The sequence below is a fragment of the Gaeumannomyces tritici genome (assembly GCF_000145635.1).
Source record: "Gaeumannomyces tritici R3-111a-1 unplaced genomic scaffold supercont2.3, whole genome shotgun sequence".
In the NCBI taxonomy this organism is placed as follows: Eukaryota; Fungi; Ascomycota; class Sordariomycetes; order Magnaporthales; family Magnaporthaceae; genus Gaeumannomyces; species Gaeumannomyces tritici.
In genome coordinates this window covers 5,859,738-5,872,258 of record NW_008804547.1, presented here as the reverse complement: position 1 = coordinate 5,872,258, position 12,521 = coordinate 5,859,738, and the positions used below count along the sequence as shown (strand labels likewise).

General features: G+C 57.2%; 6 protein-coding genes across 6 annotated transcripts; 5 read left to right on the top strand and 1 right to left on the bottom strand.

The window, feature by feature from the left end:
• Positions 1–118: 118 nt before the first annotated feature.
• On the top strand, positions 119–1,923 carry GGTG_07079 (hypothetical protein; the record flags this gene model as incomplete). Its single annotated transcript, XM_009224903.1, has 5 exons — positions 119–296; positions 456–610; positions 1,086–1,104; positions 1,500–1,806; positions 1,872–1,923. The coding sequence occupies 5 exons, from the start codon at positions 119–121 to the stop codon at positions 1,921–1,923; spliced, it is 711 nt and encodes a 236-aa protein (XP_009223167.1).
• A 373-nt stretch (positions 1,924–2,296) lies between these two features.
• GGTG_07078 (hypothetical protein) lies at positions 2,297–2,617 on the top strand (the record flags this gene model as incomplete). The annotated part of the gene is made up of 1 exon (XM_009224902.1): positions 2,297–2,617. The coding sequence occupies one exon, from the start codon at positions 2,297–2,299 to the stop codon at positions 2,615–2,617; it is 321 nt and encodes a 106-aa protein (XP_009223166.1).
• Positions 2,618–3,537: 920 nt separating this feature from the next.
• On the top strand, positions 3,538–4,228 carry GGTG_07077 (hypothetical protein; the record flags this gene model as incomplete). The annotated part of the gene is made up of 3 exons (XM_009224901.1): positions 3,538–3,569; positions 3,650–3,784; positions 4,090–4,228. The coding sequence occupies 3 exons, from the start codon at positions 3,538–3,540 to the stop codon at positions 4,226–4,228; spliced, it is 306 nt and encodes a 101-aa protein (XP_009223165.1).
• Positions 4,229–5,071: 843 nt separating this feature from the next.
• On the top strand, positions 5,072–6,811 carry GGTG_07076 (hypothetical protein). Its single transcript, XM_009224900.1, has 4 exons — positions 5,072–5,580; positions 5,665–5,883; positions 5,967–6,263; positions 6,349–6,811. Exons 1-4 carry the CDS (start codon positions 5,460–5,462, stop codon positions 6,486–6,488), a joined length of 777 nt encoding a protein of 258 aa, XP_009223164.1. The 5' UTR covers positions 5,072–5,459; the 3' UTR covers positions 6,489–6,811.
• Positions 6,812–7,892: 1,081 nt separating this feature from the next.
• Positions 7,893–10,676, bottom strand: GGTG_07075 (hypothetical protein). Its single transcript, XM_009224899.1, has one exon. The coding sequence runs from the start codon at positions 10,439–10,441 to the stop codon at positions 8,027–8,029; it is 2,415 nt and encodes an 804-aa protein (XP_009223163.1). The 5' UTR covers positions 10,442–10,676; the 3' UTR covers positions 7,893–8,026.
• Positions 10,677–12,096: 1,420 nt separating this feature from the next.
• Positions 12,097–12,504, top strand: GGTG_07074 (hypothetical protein; the record flags this gene model as incomplete). The annotated part of the gene is made up of 2 exons (XM_009224898.1): positions 12,097–12,171; positions 12,229–12,504. 2 exons carry the CDS (start codon positions 12,097–12,099, stop codon positions 12,502–12,504), a joined length of 351 nt encoding a protein of 116 aa, XP_009223162.1.
• Positions 12,505–12,521: the final 17 nt, after the last annotated feature.

The following is a 12,521-nucleotide window of genomic DNA, read 5'->3' as shown; positions in this document are numbered from 1 at the left end:
AGCTTTTGAACGGCTGCTTCCGTTCTCCGTCTCTCGACAAGGAGCACCTCATCCTCCGCACTGCTTCTTCACTATGTTATTTTCAAAGTCCATTGTCTGTCTCTTGACTCAGTCGCCCATGCTCTGCCATGCTGCTCCAAGGAAAGTCCTCTTGGATCGTCACAGTATCGCGGTGGACGAGCCCAATTTCCTGGACTACGTCAGCTGCAAGGAGCAGCCGAAAGGAATCTGCACCTTGACGTTGGTCCTCACGCCCGATGGAAAGGACATGGGGGCCCTCGTCTTTGACAACGAATGTGAGCCCTCTCCTGTCTAATTTCCCGTCCAATATGCAGCTCCCCTCTCCCGGCTCATCCACCGCCTCGCCCCCCTCCCCCCTCAAGCACATTCCTGCTGGCTCCCGTTCAATACGACACACCACGAGGGAACTGACCTGGGAATGATGCGTATTCTAGGCAGCAAGGTGATCGGGCTCGCTCACAGTATCCACTGGGACGAGAAGACGGCGTTTCCTCCCGGCGCATTCCGGGGAGACCTCTCCGTCGAGCCGCGGAAGGACGGCAAGCCGACCTACTGGCTCAACGACGAGGAGTCTGGCGGTGACGTGGATGTAGGTCTTCTCCCCCGCCGTCTTGCGTCATTTCCCCTCACTTGGCGTCACGGCTCCTGCAGCCTTCCTCCGCGAGGCGGCCAATCTCCTTGCGAGGTCTCAGGTTTTGCTCTGGCTAGATCCCGAATTCGCGTCGCATGTCTCTGCTTTTTGGACATATCAACTGACCTAGCTCTACCGTCGACCCCTGCTCGCCTTTCGTTGGGGACATGAAGTGGGATTTCCAGGAGTGGAATGGCCACAATAAGTGGAGCGAGCAAACGACGTTTGCTTGCGGCAAGGACGAATCGGGTTAGCCACCGGCGGTTGGCGATGGGGAGTAAGGCGGGCATTTGGCTTCTGCTACCTAGAGGCGCGCATATTGGGACAGCTAGTATCGGGGGGGCCGTCAAGTGGGGGCTGGGCACCCAGTTCTTTCCTTGCAGCTCTGCTCTAGGCTTTTCAGGCTTCCCTATGGCTAACACTAGGCAGCCAGCTCGCCTGCTCGCCTTGCGGTCACTGTCCATATAAACGACGCCTTCCTCCTGCTGAAATCCCAGATGATCTTCTCATCCTTCTCTCAACACTTGTTCACCTCAAGCCATGTTCCCTTGTCTTCACCGTTCCAAGGCTTCCTTATCTTAAATACTAGACCTCCTCCCTGCCTTTTCTTACGTACCTATATATCATATGAACCAAACACACACGCATTGGGTCGGGCTCAAAGGCACGCTAACAATGTCGCACTTGCAGGTTAGTAGCGAGTACAGATTCCGTTGCTCACCTTTTGCCTCGCTAACCATGACTTGGGATTGCGGAATGCCAGCTTTGCAGTCGGTGTTGTTTCGGGGTAAGGGCGCCTGAGTACGTCCAGCAACGTGTCAATCCCCTTGACCACGAGTCCCCCCAGCCCAGTGGACTCTGGAAGACGGCCCGCGCGTCATCAGCACACTTGAGGCCATCCGTGCCGACTTCGAAGCCCAAGCAGTCGAACAGGCTTTCGACCGCCGTTTCCCAGGACGAACCCTCAGTGGGATCCCCGACGGGCTCGAGGGCCCCGGTGAATCCTCATCATCTCTGAGTCCTGGAGTTCCCCCGGCCCCTTCTTGTGCTGCGCCTGTTCCTCGGAAGGAGTGGCTCTTCGGGACGATGAAGGTGTCATTGGGCGAGGCGGCAGCTCTGGTCACGGACAAGGGCAGTAAAACTGGGAATGGTTAGTACAAAATAGCGACGAACCTAGTTCATGTTTGTACTGTACTGGCTCTAACCGAACCGTCTACAGCACCTATGGTGTACGAGCCACTCCCTGTCGCGAGCCCGGCAAGCCGTGGTAGTACACACCCCTGGAAGCATGTAACCTACCCAGCCGCCCTCACACAGACCTCCACAAATCTAACACCCAGACAACATGTCTGGTGGGATCCTCTTCCCTGGGCGCTGTGTGCGTCTGCGACCAAGAACCCCGCACTTTGTTATGTGCAACCCTCCCGTTTCATGGCCCAGCCCGTATGGCAGACCTGCTCGCACGCAGCCTACCCTGGGATCCGACCGCCAGCAACTATGTCACTTCCCTCCGGTCCCAACACAGCACTCAATCCGCGCCCGATGCGGCCGGCCGTGGGCGCCACAAATGCACCAGCGACATCCCAGCATCCACGCCGGAGCGCGGAACAGTCCTTTTAACCCTCCACCTCCCACCCTGGAAACATGGTTGCTTCGCAGGTCGTTCTTAGGGGAGACGTCGATGCGGCCATGATGGATTTCGAAGAGCAGCAGCAAACCGCCCGCATGGCCGCGTGTCGACCGATCAGCCCGCACTTGACGTTCTGGGATGTATTACGCAATATTTCGGCGCCTATTTCCGCAGATGAGGCAGAGGGAGAAGAGGAGAGGAGGACAAACTTGGACCACAATCCATCACAGCGCATCTCGCGGTGCACCACTCATACGCATCTTTCCATACACATTCACAACCTCACTCACCTTCAACCTTGCTCTCTACAGCCCGAAGCCGAAGACCTGGCGTGAGAACCGGGAGATGCCGTGGGACCCAATCCTCGAGGCATACTGCCAGATCTAGGCTGACGACAACCACCCTGTCGCGCCCTTGATGCGCAGGGAAGACGGGAACCTGAAGAGGAACGGGGTGCACAATGTGGTCTGCCCTTGCAAGAACTATACACGCTAGTTGCCATGGGTGGATGGCAAGCAGGCAGGAGTAGTGGCCGCATGCCATCGTCGGTGTCGATCTCGGGATGACTGCAACGAAATTCGGGACTGGAGTTACCGCCTGCAATTCCAGGCTGCGCTCCGGCTGCGGCCAAGACGAGAAATTCTCCAGCTGGAGATGCCCACTGTGGACACTATCACGAACTCGACCCTCGCTCGCCATAGAGAGTCGGGTTGGAAACGGGGGGAGGGGGGCAACATGGCCACTAGTCCTTTTCCTTGTTGCTTCTCCGCAGAAGGGGTCCTCCTTATGTCAAGCTGGCCGACCTCTTGTACTTGTCGCCATAACACATATACGAGGACGGACAGGTAAGTCGCCCAACCCAGCCTCCGTCTTGCATGCCACCCACGCAAGCCGCGACCCGTAGTCATCGGGGAACTCGCCATTTCCTCTGGACTGTTTGCGGCCTGCTGCCCGGATAAAGACGACGAAGTTGGCTGACGTTGTATTGGGCAGAACTGGTGGAGATAAGACTAGACTGTAATGCATCTATGCCCCATGACTATCGCGGGTTCATCGGGGAACCATGACCTCACGACCTTTTGGCCATCAGGCCATTGTCACACTATCGTCTCGCTGTTCGCCTATCCATCATCCCGGTTCACGTTGTACGCGCTTGTCTGTCATTACCTCCCGGCATTGGCGTCCCTATCGTCACTCGCATTCGCGCGACGCGTTCTGTTTACCTTGTCCCGTCTTGGTATATCCTACATCCGCAATGGCTTCTCATCCAGCGCGCGGCCAATCCGAGTAAGTAATTCGTAACAAAAATGCATCTTTTTTTTTTTTACGATTGCGCGATATACTAATTTTTGCCGTTTTGCATACAGGCAATGCACTTGTGATCTCGGTCACGACTATTCCTGCCAGCTTAGGGATAAACGCGCCCCTGCTCTCTGCCCCCTATGCAGATTCTCGCTCGAGGACTTCGACGCCATGGTCAAACATGTGCGCAAGTGCAACAGGTGGAATCCCAAATACATCTGTTGCCCGGCCCCCAACGACAGCTGCGATGTCGGCGTCGGTCGCAAACCAGCGACGCGCACACGAGTTCCGTTTATTCACTTATTTCCTTATCTACGCATCTGTTTCCTCACCCACCCACTCATTCCTAAGCATATTGATCAAACACATCGGAGCACATGATATACGGGAGGAAATAATTTGCGAAAGGCATTTTGTATCGAGGCCACTCCCCTTGGACATATACACACCTACAAATACCTACCTACACATACCTACGAATACCTACCTACACACATATACATAGACGCTTCAGCTCCACACTCACGCGCTCCGACTTCCCCAATGCATGGTTTCTGCAAAATAGGAAAGAGAGCCCCTGTAAAAGGGGCAAGCCATCTCATGTGCTACATGGACTGGCAGCACAAGTCAGAGCCACCGTTTGAATCCATCATCCCACGTGCCGCCCGGGCCTGCTCCGTAGTCTATCGTCATCACAAATGGACGAGCCACTCTTTCGACACCTTGTCCTACATAAAGTTGACCCGGTCGTCCGGTTGGCCGGCACATGGCATGCGCCGCCGGAGGCTAGCGCCAGGGGGGCAGCCGAAACTAGAATCTTGGCACATCGTCCCATCGTCCCATCTTCACCCCCGGCCCAACAGGGGAGATCCGGGTGGGCCCCGGCGCCAAGGCTTCTCTGCTTGCTAAGCTGCTATGGGTTCCCTGGTCAAAGATTTGGAAAGTTCCCTTGACGGCAAACGAGCCCTTGTTTTGATGTCGTCTCAGCGCCTTTCAGGCGTGAAGCCTTCTTGGCGAATCCAGGCCAAGCGGAAGTGTCTAAAACTTTTGCACATTGCCGCCGTGCCTCAGGCGGATGCTCCCCGACCTTGGGCCTTTCGGGATTTTGTGCATCGACAGTTTGATATCTCTTTCATGGGTGGGACAGCGTTGAGATGGATCGATCGCTAGGCTACCGAACACCGTGGTCTCTAGATCGTTGGATTCCTCCATCCATGCCTGCGCCACGGGGAGCCGCAGGGCTACCACCCACCCGCCCGTGCCAACTCGGGGGAGAACACAGGCCGAAGGGACCTGTCGGCAACTTCCCCGTCCTCTGATTGGGCCAAGAACATGAGTGGACACGACTCCCCTCACATCAGAGCACAACCCGGGCGTGGAGGAGGCCATTCAGGATGGGTCCGACAGGCGGGCATAAAACGAAACGTAACGGATAATAGCAGCAAAGGGTTCTGCGGCCACTTCCGAGCCCGGGTCTCTCTCTCTCCAAAAAAAAAAAAAGAACAAGGGACGTCTATGCGACGGCGTAGGGTGCGCGTGTATCGCCGCCTCAAACAGGAGCCGCTATGTTTTGTCATCAGGCCTGACCTGGCTGGAAGCCATAATCTCCGCGGACATGACATATTCGCCGCGAAGATCACGGCGAGGTGCTACGCGGGAAGGGAAATCATAAACAATGTTGCGGCCGCCTTGCCCTGGCCGTTTCTGCCTCCTTCCGGCTTCCTTTCGAGCCAGGTCGGCAAGGAACACATTGACTGTGGCCGGCTTCGTACTCTCTTTCAGCCCACATTGACTGTGGTTTCGACTATCTTTTTGTAATTCATTCCTTTTGAGCAGCGCCTGACCTGCTTTGTTTCCATCTTTTCTCCTGTCAAAATGAAAGCAGCCGTGTTGTTTACCGTGGGCCTCCTGGCCGGCGTCTGTGGCGCACAGCAAAAACCTATCTGCGCGGCCGAGTTCGAGGTGTTTCCCTTTGTAAACCCTAAACCCACAGATCGTAAGTCTTAAAGGCCATCCAACAGTCCCCCCTGTTGTATGTATATTTCTTCTGACGGAATTGACTTTGAGCATTTCGACATAGGCCGCAGCTCCTGTCCGATCCTCAACGCGCTCGCCAACCATGGCTTCCTCCCGCGCGACGGGCTCAACATTTCGCGCGAGCAGATGCTGGAGGGCATGCAGAGGGGCCTCGGCCTGAACACGACAGGGCCCCTCCAGAACACGACCGCCCGCGGTCTCACCATGTCGAGCACGGGGAACCCCAACACGCTGCACCTCGACGACATTGACAAGCACGGAGGTACCTAGCTTGACGAACCAGCCTTGTCTACACTACCCCCCCTAAACGGAAACATGGCTAACCCTAAATGCACCCTCACACAGTGATCGAGCGCGACGCCAGCCTGAGCCGCCAGGACATCGGCGTGGGCGACCCCAAGCCCTTCAACCCGACAATCTGGGCCTCGGCGCTGGCATGGCTGCCCGACGACGTCGTGTCGGTCGAGCAGATGTCGCGCGCCATGGCCCAGCGCATCGTGGCCGCCAACGCGTCCAACCCAAAGTTCAACCTGACCAAGGCCCAGGAGGCCGTGGCCGTCAACGCCTGGGGGCTCACGCTGCTCATGTTTGGCAACGGCGCCGAAAACAACGCGACCAAGCAGCACATCCGGGTGCTCTTTGGTGAGTTTTCTGGACTCGTCGTATACATGCTTGCTCCTATTTTTTTTTGTCCGCTTGGCTAACCGACCGACCTCTTATCCTACAGAGGAGGAGCGGCTCCCATTTGCCGAGGGGTGGCGTCAGTCGAACCCCCTGGTCCAGGCCTCGCAGTCGGCCGAGATAAACAAGAAGATCGCCGCGGCTATGCCGCAACAGCGACAAGGTTGTCCAATGGGCATGGCTTGATGGCCATAGCTCACTGCTGGAGGTCCATGGCGGGCTGTGGCGTAAGTAGTTTTTCCATAAAAGAAATTGATAATAGCAGCCTGGCCTTGGGACTCCATTCTCCGATTCAAAAGTCACGCCCCGTGCAGCATTTATATGAGCCATTGGGGCTGATTTTCGGCTCTGCGGCGTTCACAAGTAGCTGTGCTCATGTAGGCGGAGGCTATCAAATGGGACTTCAAACATGCGACAGGATGGACAATGTTGATAAAACAACCCAGATTTACACCTACTATGCCATGTACGCCGAACGCCATTGTAAACGAACGCTTATTGCCATGTCGGAGATAAGAGTACCTAGCTATCTCTGGAAGCAGGGCGCATCCCATGATGGCACAAGACGGAGAGATCGGACGTGGCCCGCCATGATATCAGATTGATTTACTGTAGCGCAGCACACACAAGCCAATTGCGCCCTGGGTCGGCCGCAATGTAACCGCGGGATGTTTGCGCGGCTGTGTTTGGAGATAATCGGATGCGACAACGGAAATCTTGGTGCGGTTTATCTCCTTTGGTGTTGTGGAGGCCCCGACGACCCTGATCAACGCCTCACTCTGGTTGGCGCGAAGGAGGCTCCGCAGGCTCGGCATCGTATGACATTGAGGACCAACCACATCCTTCCATGGCAAAGCGTTAAAACGAAAGCCTCGAGACCTTATGGCTAAAGCAGCTATTCCTTTTTTTCTTCATCAAAGCATGGTTTCGAGCTGTGCTGCACCGATGCTAGCGAGACGGCCTACGCTACTTGCTGTAATGTTGTAAACTTGTCACATGCGGGAAAGCCTTGGCTTGTCCCTTGATATTTCAGCGGTGGCAAGGTTACGGCCATTCCCGCCACGGCGCAAAAATGGGAGCTTGTAGAAAGTAGGGCCAGACTAGAGGGCTCCAGAAGAGGGGGAAAAGACTAGATTGTGGGCTATTATAGTGCAGGAAGGAAGGCAGCGCTCGTGCCTGGATCTGCGCTAATGTAAGGCTGGTGCCCGGGCTAACCTTAAACAGAGCACGAAATCTTGGTGGCATATGGGTTGCGCCATGTACTTGCTCACTTCCACCTCACTCTTCGCTCTGCTTTCACTTCCCTGTCATGGGCATCAGTGCCTAAAGGCTATAGCTACCCGGATGCCACTCGCTGTCAAGATGAGCTCGCAGGCCAAGTTGGTGTAGCGGGATGAAGATGGGTCGCCGGTCCGAGACCCTACTTGTACCCAATACAATAGCCTCTTGGCTGCGAGTTCGATCCCAGGTGGGGGTTGCCGATTTTCGCACCGGGCGAATTTCCGTGACCGCCACCGACCAGATACGAAGTAAACCCCCCGAGGGCGTTTCGTAACTGCCTACCCAGGTATCCTGGTTAGGCAGCGAGCTTTTGGCTTTTTTTTTCATTTATCAATTTGTGTTTTTTTGTGTGTAGCCGGGGTACCAAGGCGAAGCTATCAACGACGCGACGAACATTCTTCTAATTTACAAGTTGGCTACCGACCAACGCCAAATGATAAAACTCACTGGCCCACAACCGCAAACTCCCCACTGGCACCTTCAAACGACGTTATATCGCCATTTAAACCTTTAGAGTCGCCGAAATACCGCAGCCGGTACACGCCCTCATCCGCCCAGTCCTCCACCTCCCACTGGACTTCGACCTCGCTCGTGGCCAGCAAGCCGCTGGTCCGCCGCCACCGAAAAACAAGCGACCAATCCGCGTCGTCCCTCACCCTCATCCACCGCCCGCGCTCCTTCTTTTCCACCGCCGCAAACGTCTCCTCCAGCCGCAGGTTGTTGCGCGGGTTCGCCCCGACGAACACGGCGCGCGGCGCGTCCCGCCCGCGCCAGTACATGCGGCCGGGGTCCACGTCCTCGAGCACGTCGCCGAACGACTTGAACGGCTTGGGCCCGTCGCGCACAACGCCGGCGATGAAAGACAGCGACCTGTTGGTGTTGTCGGGCGGCAGCGAGGCAGGGTCATGGCGCGGGGGTGGACCCGAGGGGGACTTGTCGCCCTTGCCGCCGGACAAAAGATGCGGAAGGTATGACAGCGTCACATTGATGTACGCGTTGAGGGTGTGAGGCCCGTACAGTGTCGACGCGCCCTCGTACCGCTGGATCCCGTACTCTTCCTCGGTCGTGATGTAGTGCGTGTAAGAGTTGGCCGGCCCGCCGAGGACAACGACAGGAGCCTCATCGCCCCCAACAAGGTCAGAGTATGCTCGGCTGACGGCGTCCTTCCACCGCCTCCCCGCCATGGTTGTGGCCTCGCCGGGGCTGACGATGATGATCAGCCGGCCAGCTCGAAGAACCTGGACGTCAACGATGTTGGGAGTCCATTCGTATGGGCGGCTAACCTCACCCACGTCGAGGAGGATGGGCTTGGCGCCGTGGCATGCCTTTTGTTCCTCCGACGGCTCCTTGAGCATTCGAGATACAGCCTGCCATACGGGACTCGTATTGGACGGGTCGCCGTCGTGCTGGGTAAAGTCGAACACGCCCGGGCCGTCTGACGTGCCGGCTGCGAACGAGTAGCCCAGCGCTGCCGGGCAGGTCCGCAGCAGAGAGTTGTTGGTGGCAGTGCTGCCTGGGCGAGCAAACTCGAACCCAGACATGTTGTGAAAAGTGTGAAAGGACCGCACCCTCCCGCCGTCTCCGCGGAGCGGACTTAGGGGCACATCGACCTCATCGTACAGCCGGCGGGCGGGCTCGTACTGGCGCCGTCCAATCTCGAAGCATGACGCCATGCCGCCATCATTCCTGCCAAAGAAAGGGCCCCTGGCATGACAGCTGCGGGCCTTGCCGCCATCAAGAGGACAAGTGCTGTTCTCAAAGCTGCACATGACGCCCGAGCCATCCTCGCACCAGGCGCCCAGGACGTTTGGACTCGTGTCGCCGACGCTGGCCTGCGAGAAGCCAGCAACGAAAGGCTGATCGGGCGCGGCTGAGGGGTGGCTCCTCATGGCATGCTCGAACAGGTATGCGGCGACACCTTTGTTGTCTCCTGTGACAAGCGTATTATTTCCCAGCATCGAGGTGCCATGGGTGGGGAACCAGGTTAAAACCCCGATATTCCGCAGATCGGACGCACGCGAAAATCGGAGCAGCGTAATCTCCTTCTCCACCGAGCCATCGTCGTCTGAGCTGGCATTATAACGTGCACGTTCGGCCTCTGGATTGGCCAAGTAGGCGAACAGGCTGCGGTTGATATTGGCACCGAGCACCCTGGTTCGGCCAACGCTCAGGTACCCAGGGGCTAGCGACTCGTGGGCGCGCCGGATAGAGAGCACAGCACCGTCGACGATGGCGCGGTAGCCCTGGCGGTCGAACCCTTTGCTCGTGATCTGCGGGAGCAGGTAGTTGAGCCAGCCGCCTGGGCCCGAGTGCGAGTGGGTGCCCGTGACAGCGATGTTGTGGTGGCCGTACAGCTCTGCATACTCGGGGCCCAGGGAACGCAAAGCCGATATGATGCCGTAGCGGACTGCCGTGTCGCCGGACTGCGTGTCCAGGACGAGATATACGAAGCGGTGGGCGGGCTGTTCCAGGTCGCCGACAATGAACGCCCGACTGTACAGGCGCTGGCGGAGGCCGGAGCCGACCTGGTTGGGGTCCGCGTAGCCCATGAAGTTGATCTCGACCACAGGGCCAGTGATGTCGGCCTTGCCGACTCCGAGCAGGAACCGGTCTCCTGCAGCTGCACCACGCTCGGCTCCCGGCTTGGCGCTCCAGGCCTGCAGGAACGAACCAACGGGCGAATCACAGAAGGCAAAAAGCAGCAGCAACAATCCAAAGACGAGACAGATGCCGCTCAGTAGGGGCGATGTTGGTCTGAGGAAGCTCGGGCTGGGGGCTTGCGCCTCGCATTTCTCGCCGTCACCATCGCCATCTGAGCTCGGCAGCATGCGCTGGGCCTCGCTGTCCCGACGGCCCATGTTTGCTTCGAACTCGTTCGCGTTGTCGTGGCTTCAGAATCGAGAAGCAGTCAGTGAGGCTGGAAAGGGGTTTGTTGCATCACGACCAGCATGTGGTTGAGCCAGCAACCAGATCAGTGGAATTGGGTGCGAAATCGCTGGTTGATGCCTGATCAAGCGACCAGTCTTTGGGCCTGCCTTCGATCCCTGCGTCGTGGTTGGACAAACGGAATGTCGCCAATCCGGCAACCTAAAGTCGGCCGTTCGCGTTTCGGAGCTATCGCACGGCCAATAAACACCATGTCGTCATAATTCCATTATAACCCTAACCCGCTCGACATCTGACTAGCACTGCTCCGGTACTGCCTAATTCAGCACAATTGCCCCTGATTGAGGCAACCCCTGAGGTTACCAATCCATCTGTGGCACGCTCTCTCAGCCTTGCCCTCGATGCTCGCCGACAGCCCCTCCCACAAGCGCTACGCATATGACAGGACTTCGCGCCTACCCTGCGCCGTCCTTTTTTTTTTTCCCTAGTGTCCTACTTCACAAGACTCCTTCGATGGCCGGAAGAGAATGGGTTCCAACATCGCTCGATCGCTCCCAGCTCCCAACGAGTGGCAGAAAGAGCACAAGTAACCGGCCTCTCAAGCCGGGCGGGCTAGGCATCCCGCCGCCCAGGCCGCCACCATGGAGGCTCGCGGCATGCGCAGTCCGTCTGCCATTCATTCGCGGCCAATGGAAGCCGGTGTGAAGAAAAGAATGGAAATGTGCGAGCGCCACTACACAGCCTGCTGCCACCACAGCACCCTTCGTGGTAGAATTTGATAGAATCATTCGGTTTCCTCGTCGGGGGGTCCGCGTGATGCGCGGGTAGCATCGCGATTCGACAAAAGTGGGACTTCACATCTCGGAAAGCGAGCCTTGGCATGGTTGTGTCCGCCACAGTCCCTCTTGACGTGGCCGCCACTTTTCTTGGTCACTCTTGATAAGTAGCACTTCCTCGCTCACCCTAGGATGAAGATGTGGTCGCAGGTGTGGTGGGCATCATCCTTTCTGAGCAGAGAAAAGCAACATCACACACACACACACACACACACACACACAGTCACTCCTTCTGAAGCAACCCTTGCGCACTCTCAAGAGGACAAGACATGAGTTCATCGGCCACGAGCGGCCGGGCGGCTACCACGCCACCATCAACTCTCCAGCCAGCCCCTCATCCGAAATTGGTACAGGTACACGGTGCTATGCGACGTCCCATTGCAAAGGAGACCATGGCCGCTCGCTAACCTCTTCACAAAGTTGGCACAGGGACCTTCCGCCTGCTCCGAGGTGACGACGAAGCCGGGCTCCCCAAGCTGAACTTTCGTCCTGTGCCACTGAGGAGTTGGTACCTAGGGATGATTTCAGGCGTATGCTCACTATGCATCGTCGTCCTCATTGGCCTAGTAGTCTTTGACTCTGCCAAGCCCATTTGGTTTCGAATCGATTCCAAGTGAAGCTACCAGGTAGTGCTCTACGCCCCTGGCACCGTTGGCTTCGTAACGACTCTACTATGGCGAGGCACCTTGAAGTCGTACAACAGAATCATCCCATACGCCCGCATGGCCGACCGTTCCAATAGCTGCCTTCAGAAAAAGCAGAGGCGTCACGACTCCCATAGAATCCTCGCCATGCCACTAGCCCCGCTGGGCGAAGACGAGTTTAGCATTCGCCAGATATTCCGTCTCTGGCAAGGGCAACACTATGTCAGCTGTCTCGTCAATACTTCGTCGCTGGCTGTCATTCTTCTCCTATATATCAAGTCAAACGTCTTCAAGCTGGTACAGGAGGAGAGCGACAGCTGGTGGATCCACGTCAACTTCGGGCTCGCTGTGGCTGCCATCTGCCACTACTCTTTCCTCGCCATTGTCACAGTGTGCATCATCTGGCATCTCAGGAAGAGGAGGACGGGCCTCAAGTGGAGTCCCACGACTCTTGCCGCGCAGCTGGCGCTCATTCAAGGCTCCAATATCCTGGACAAGTTCGAGGAAATGGACGACACCGACAGCGTTAACCTAGAGGACGAGGTCAAAATGTAGCCGCAGCGCCCCCACCT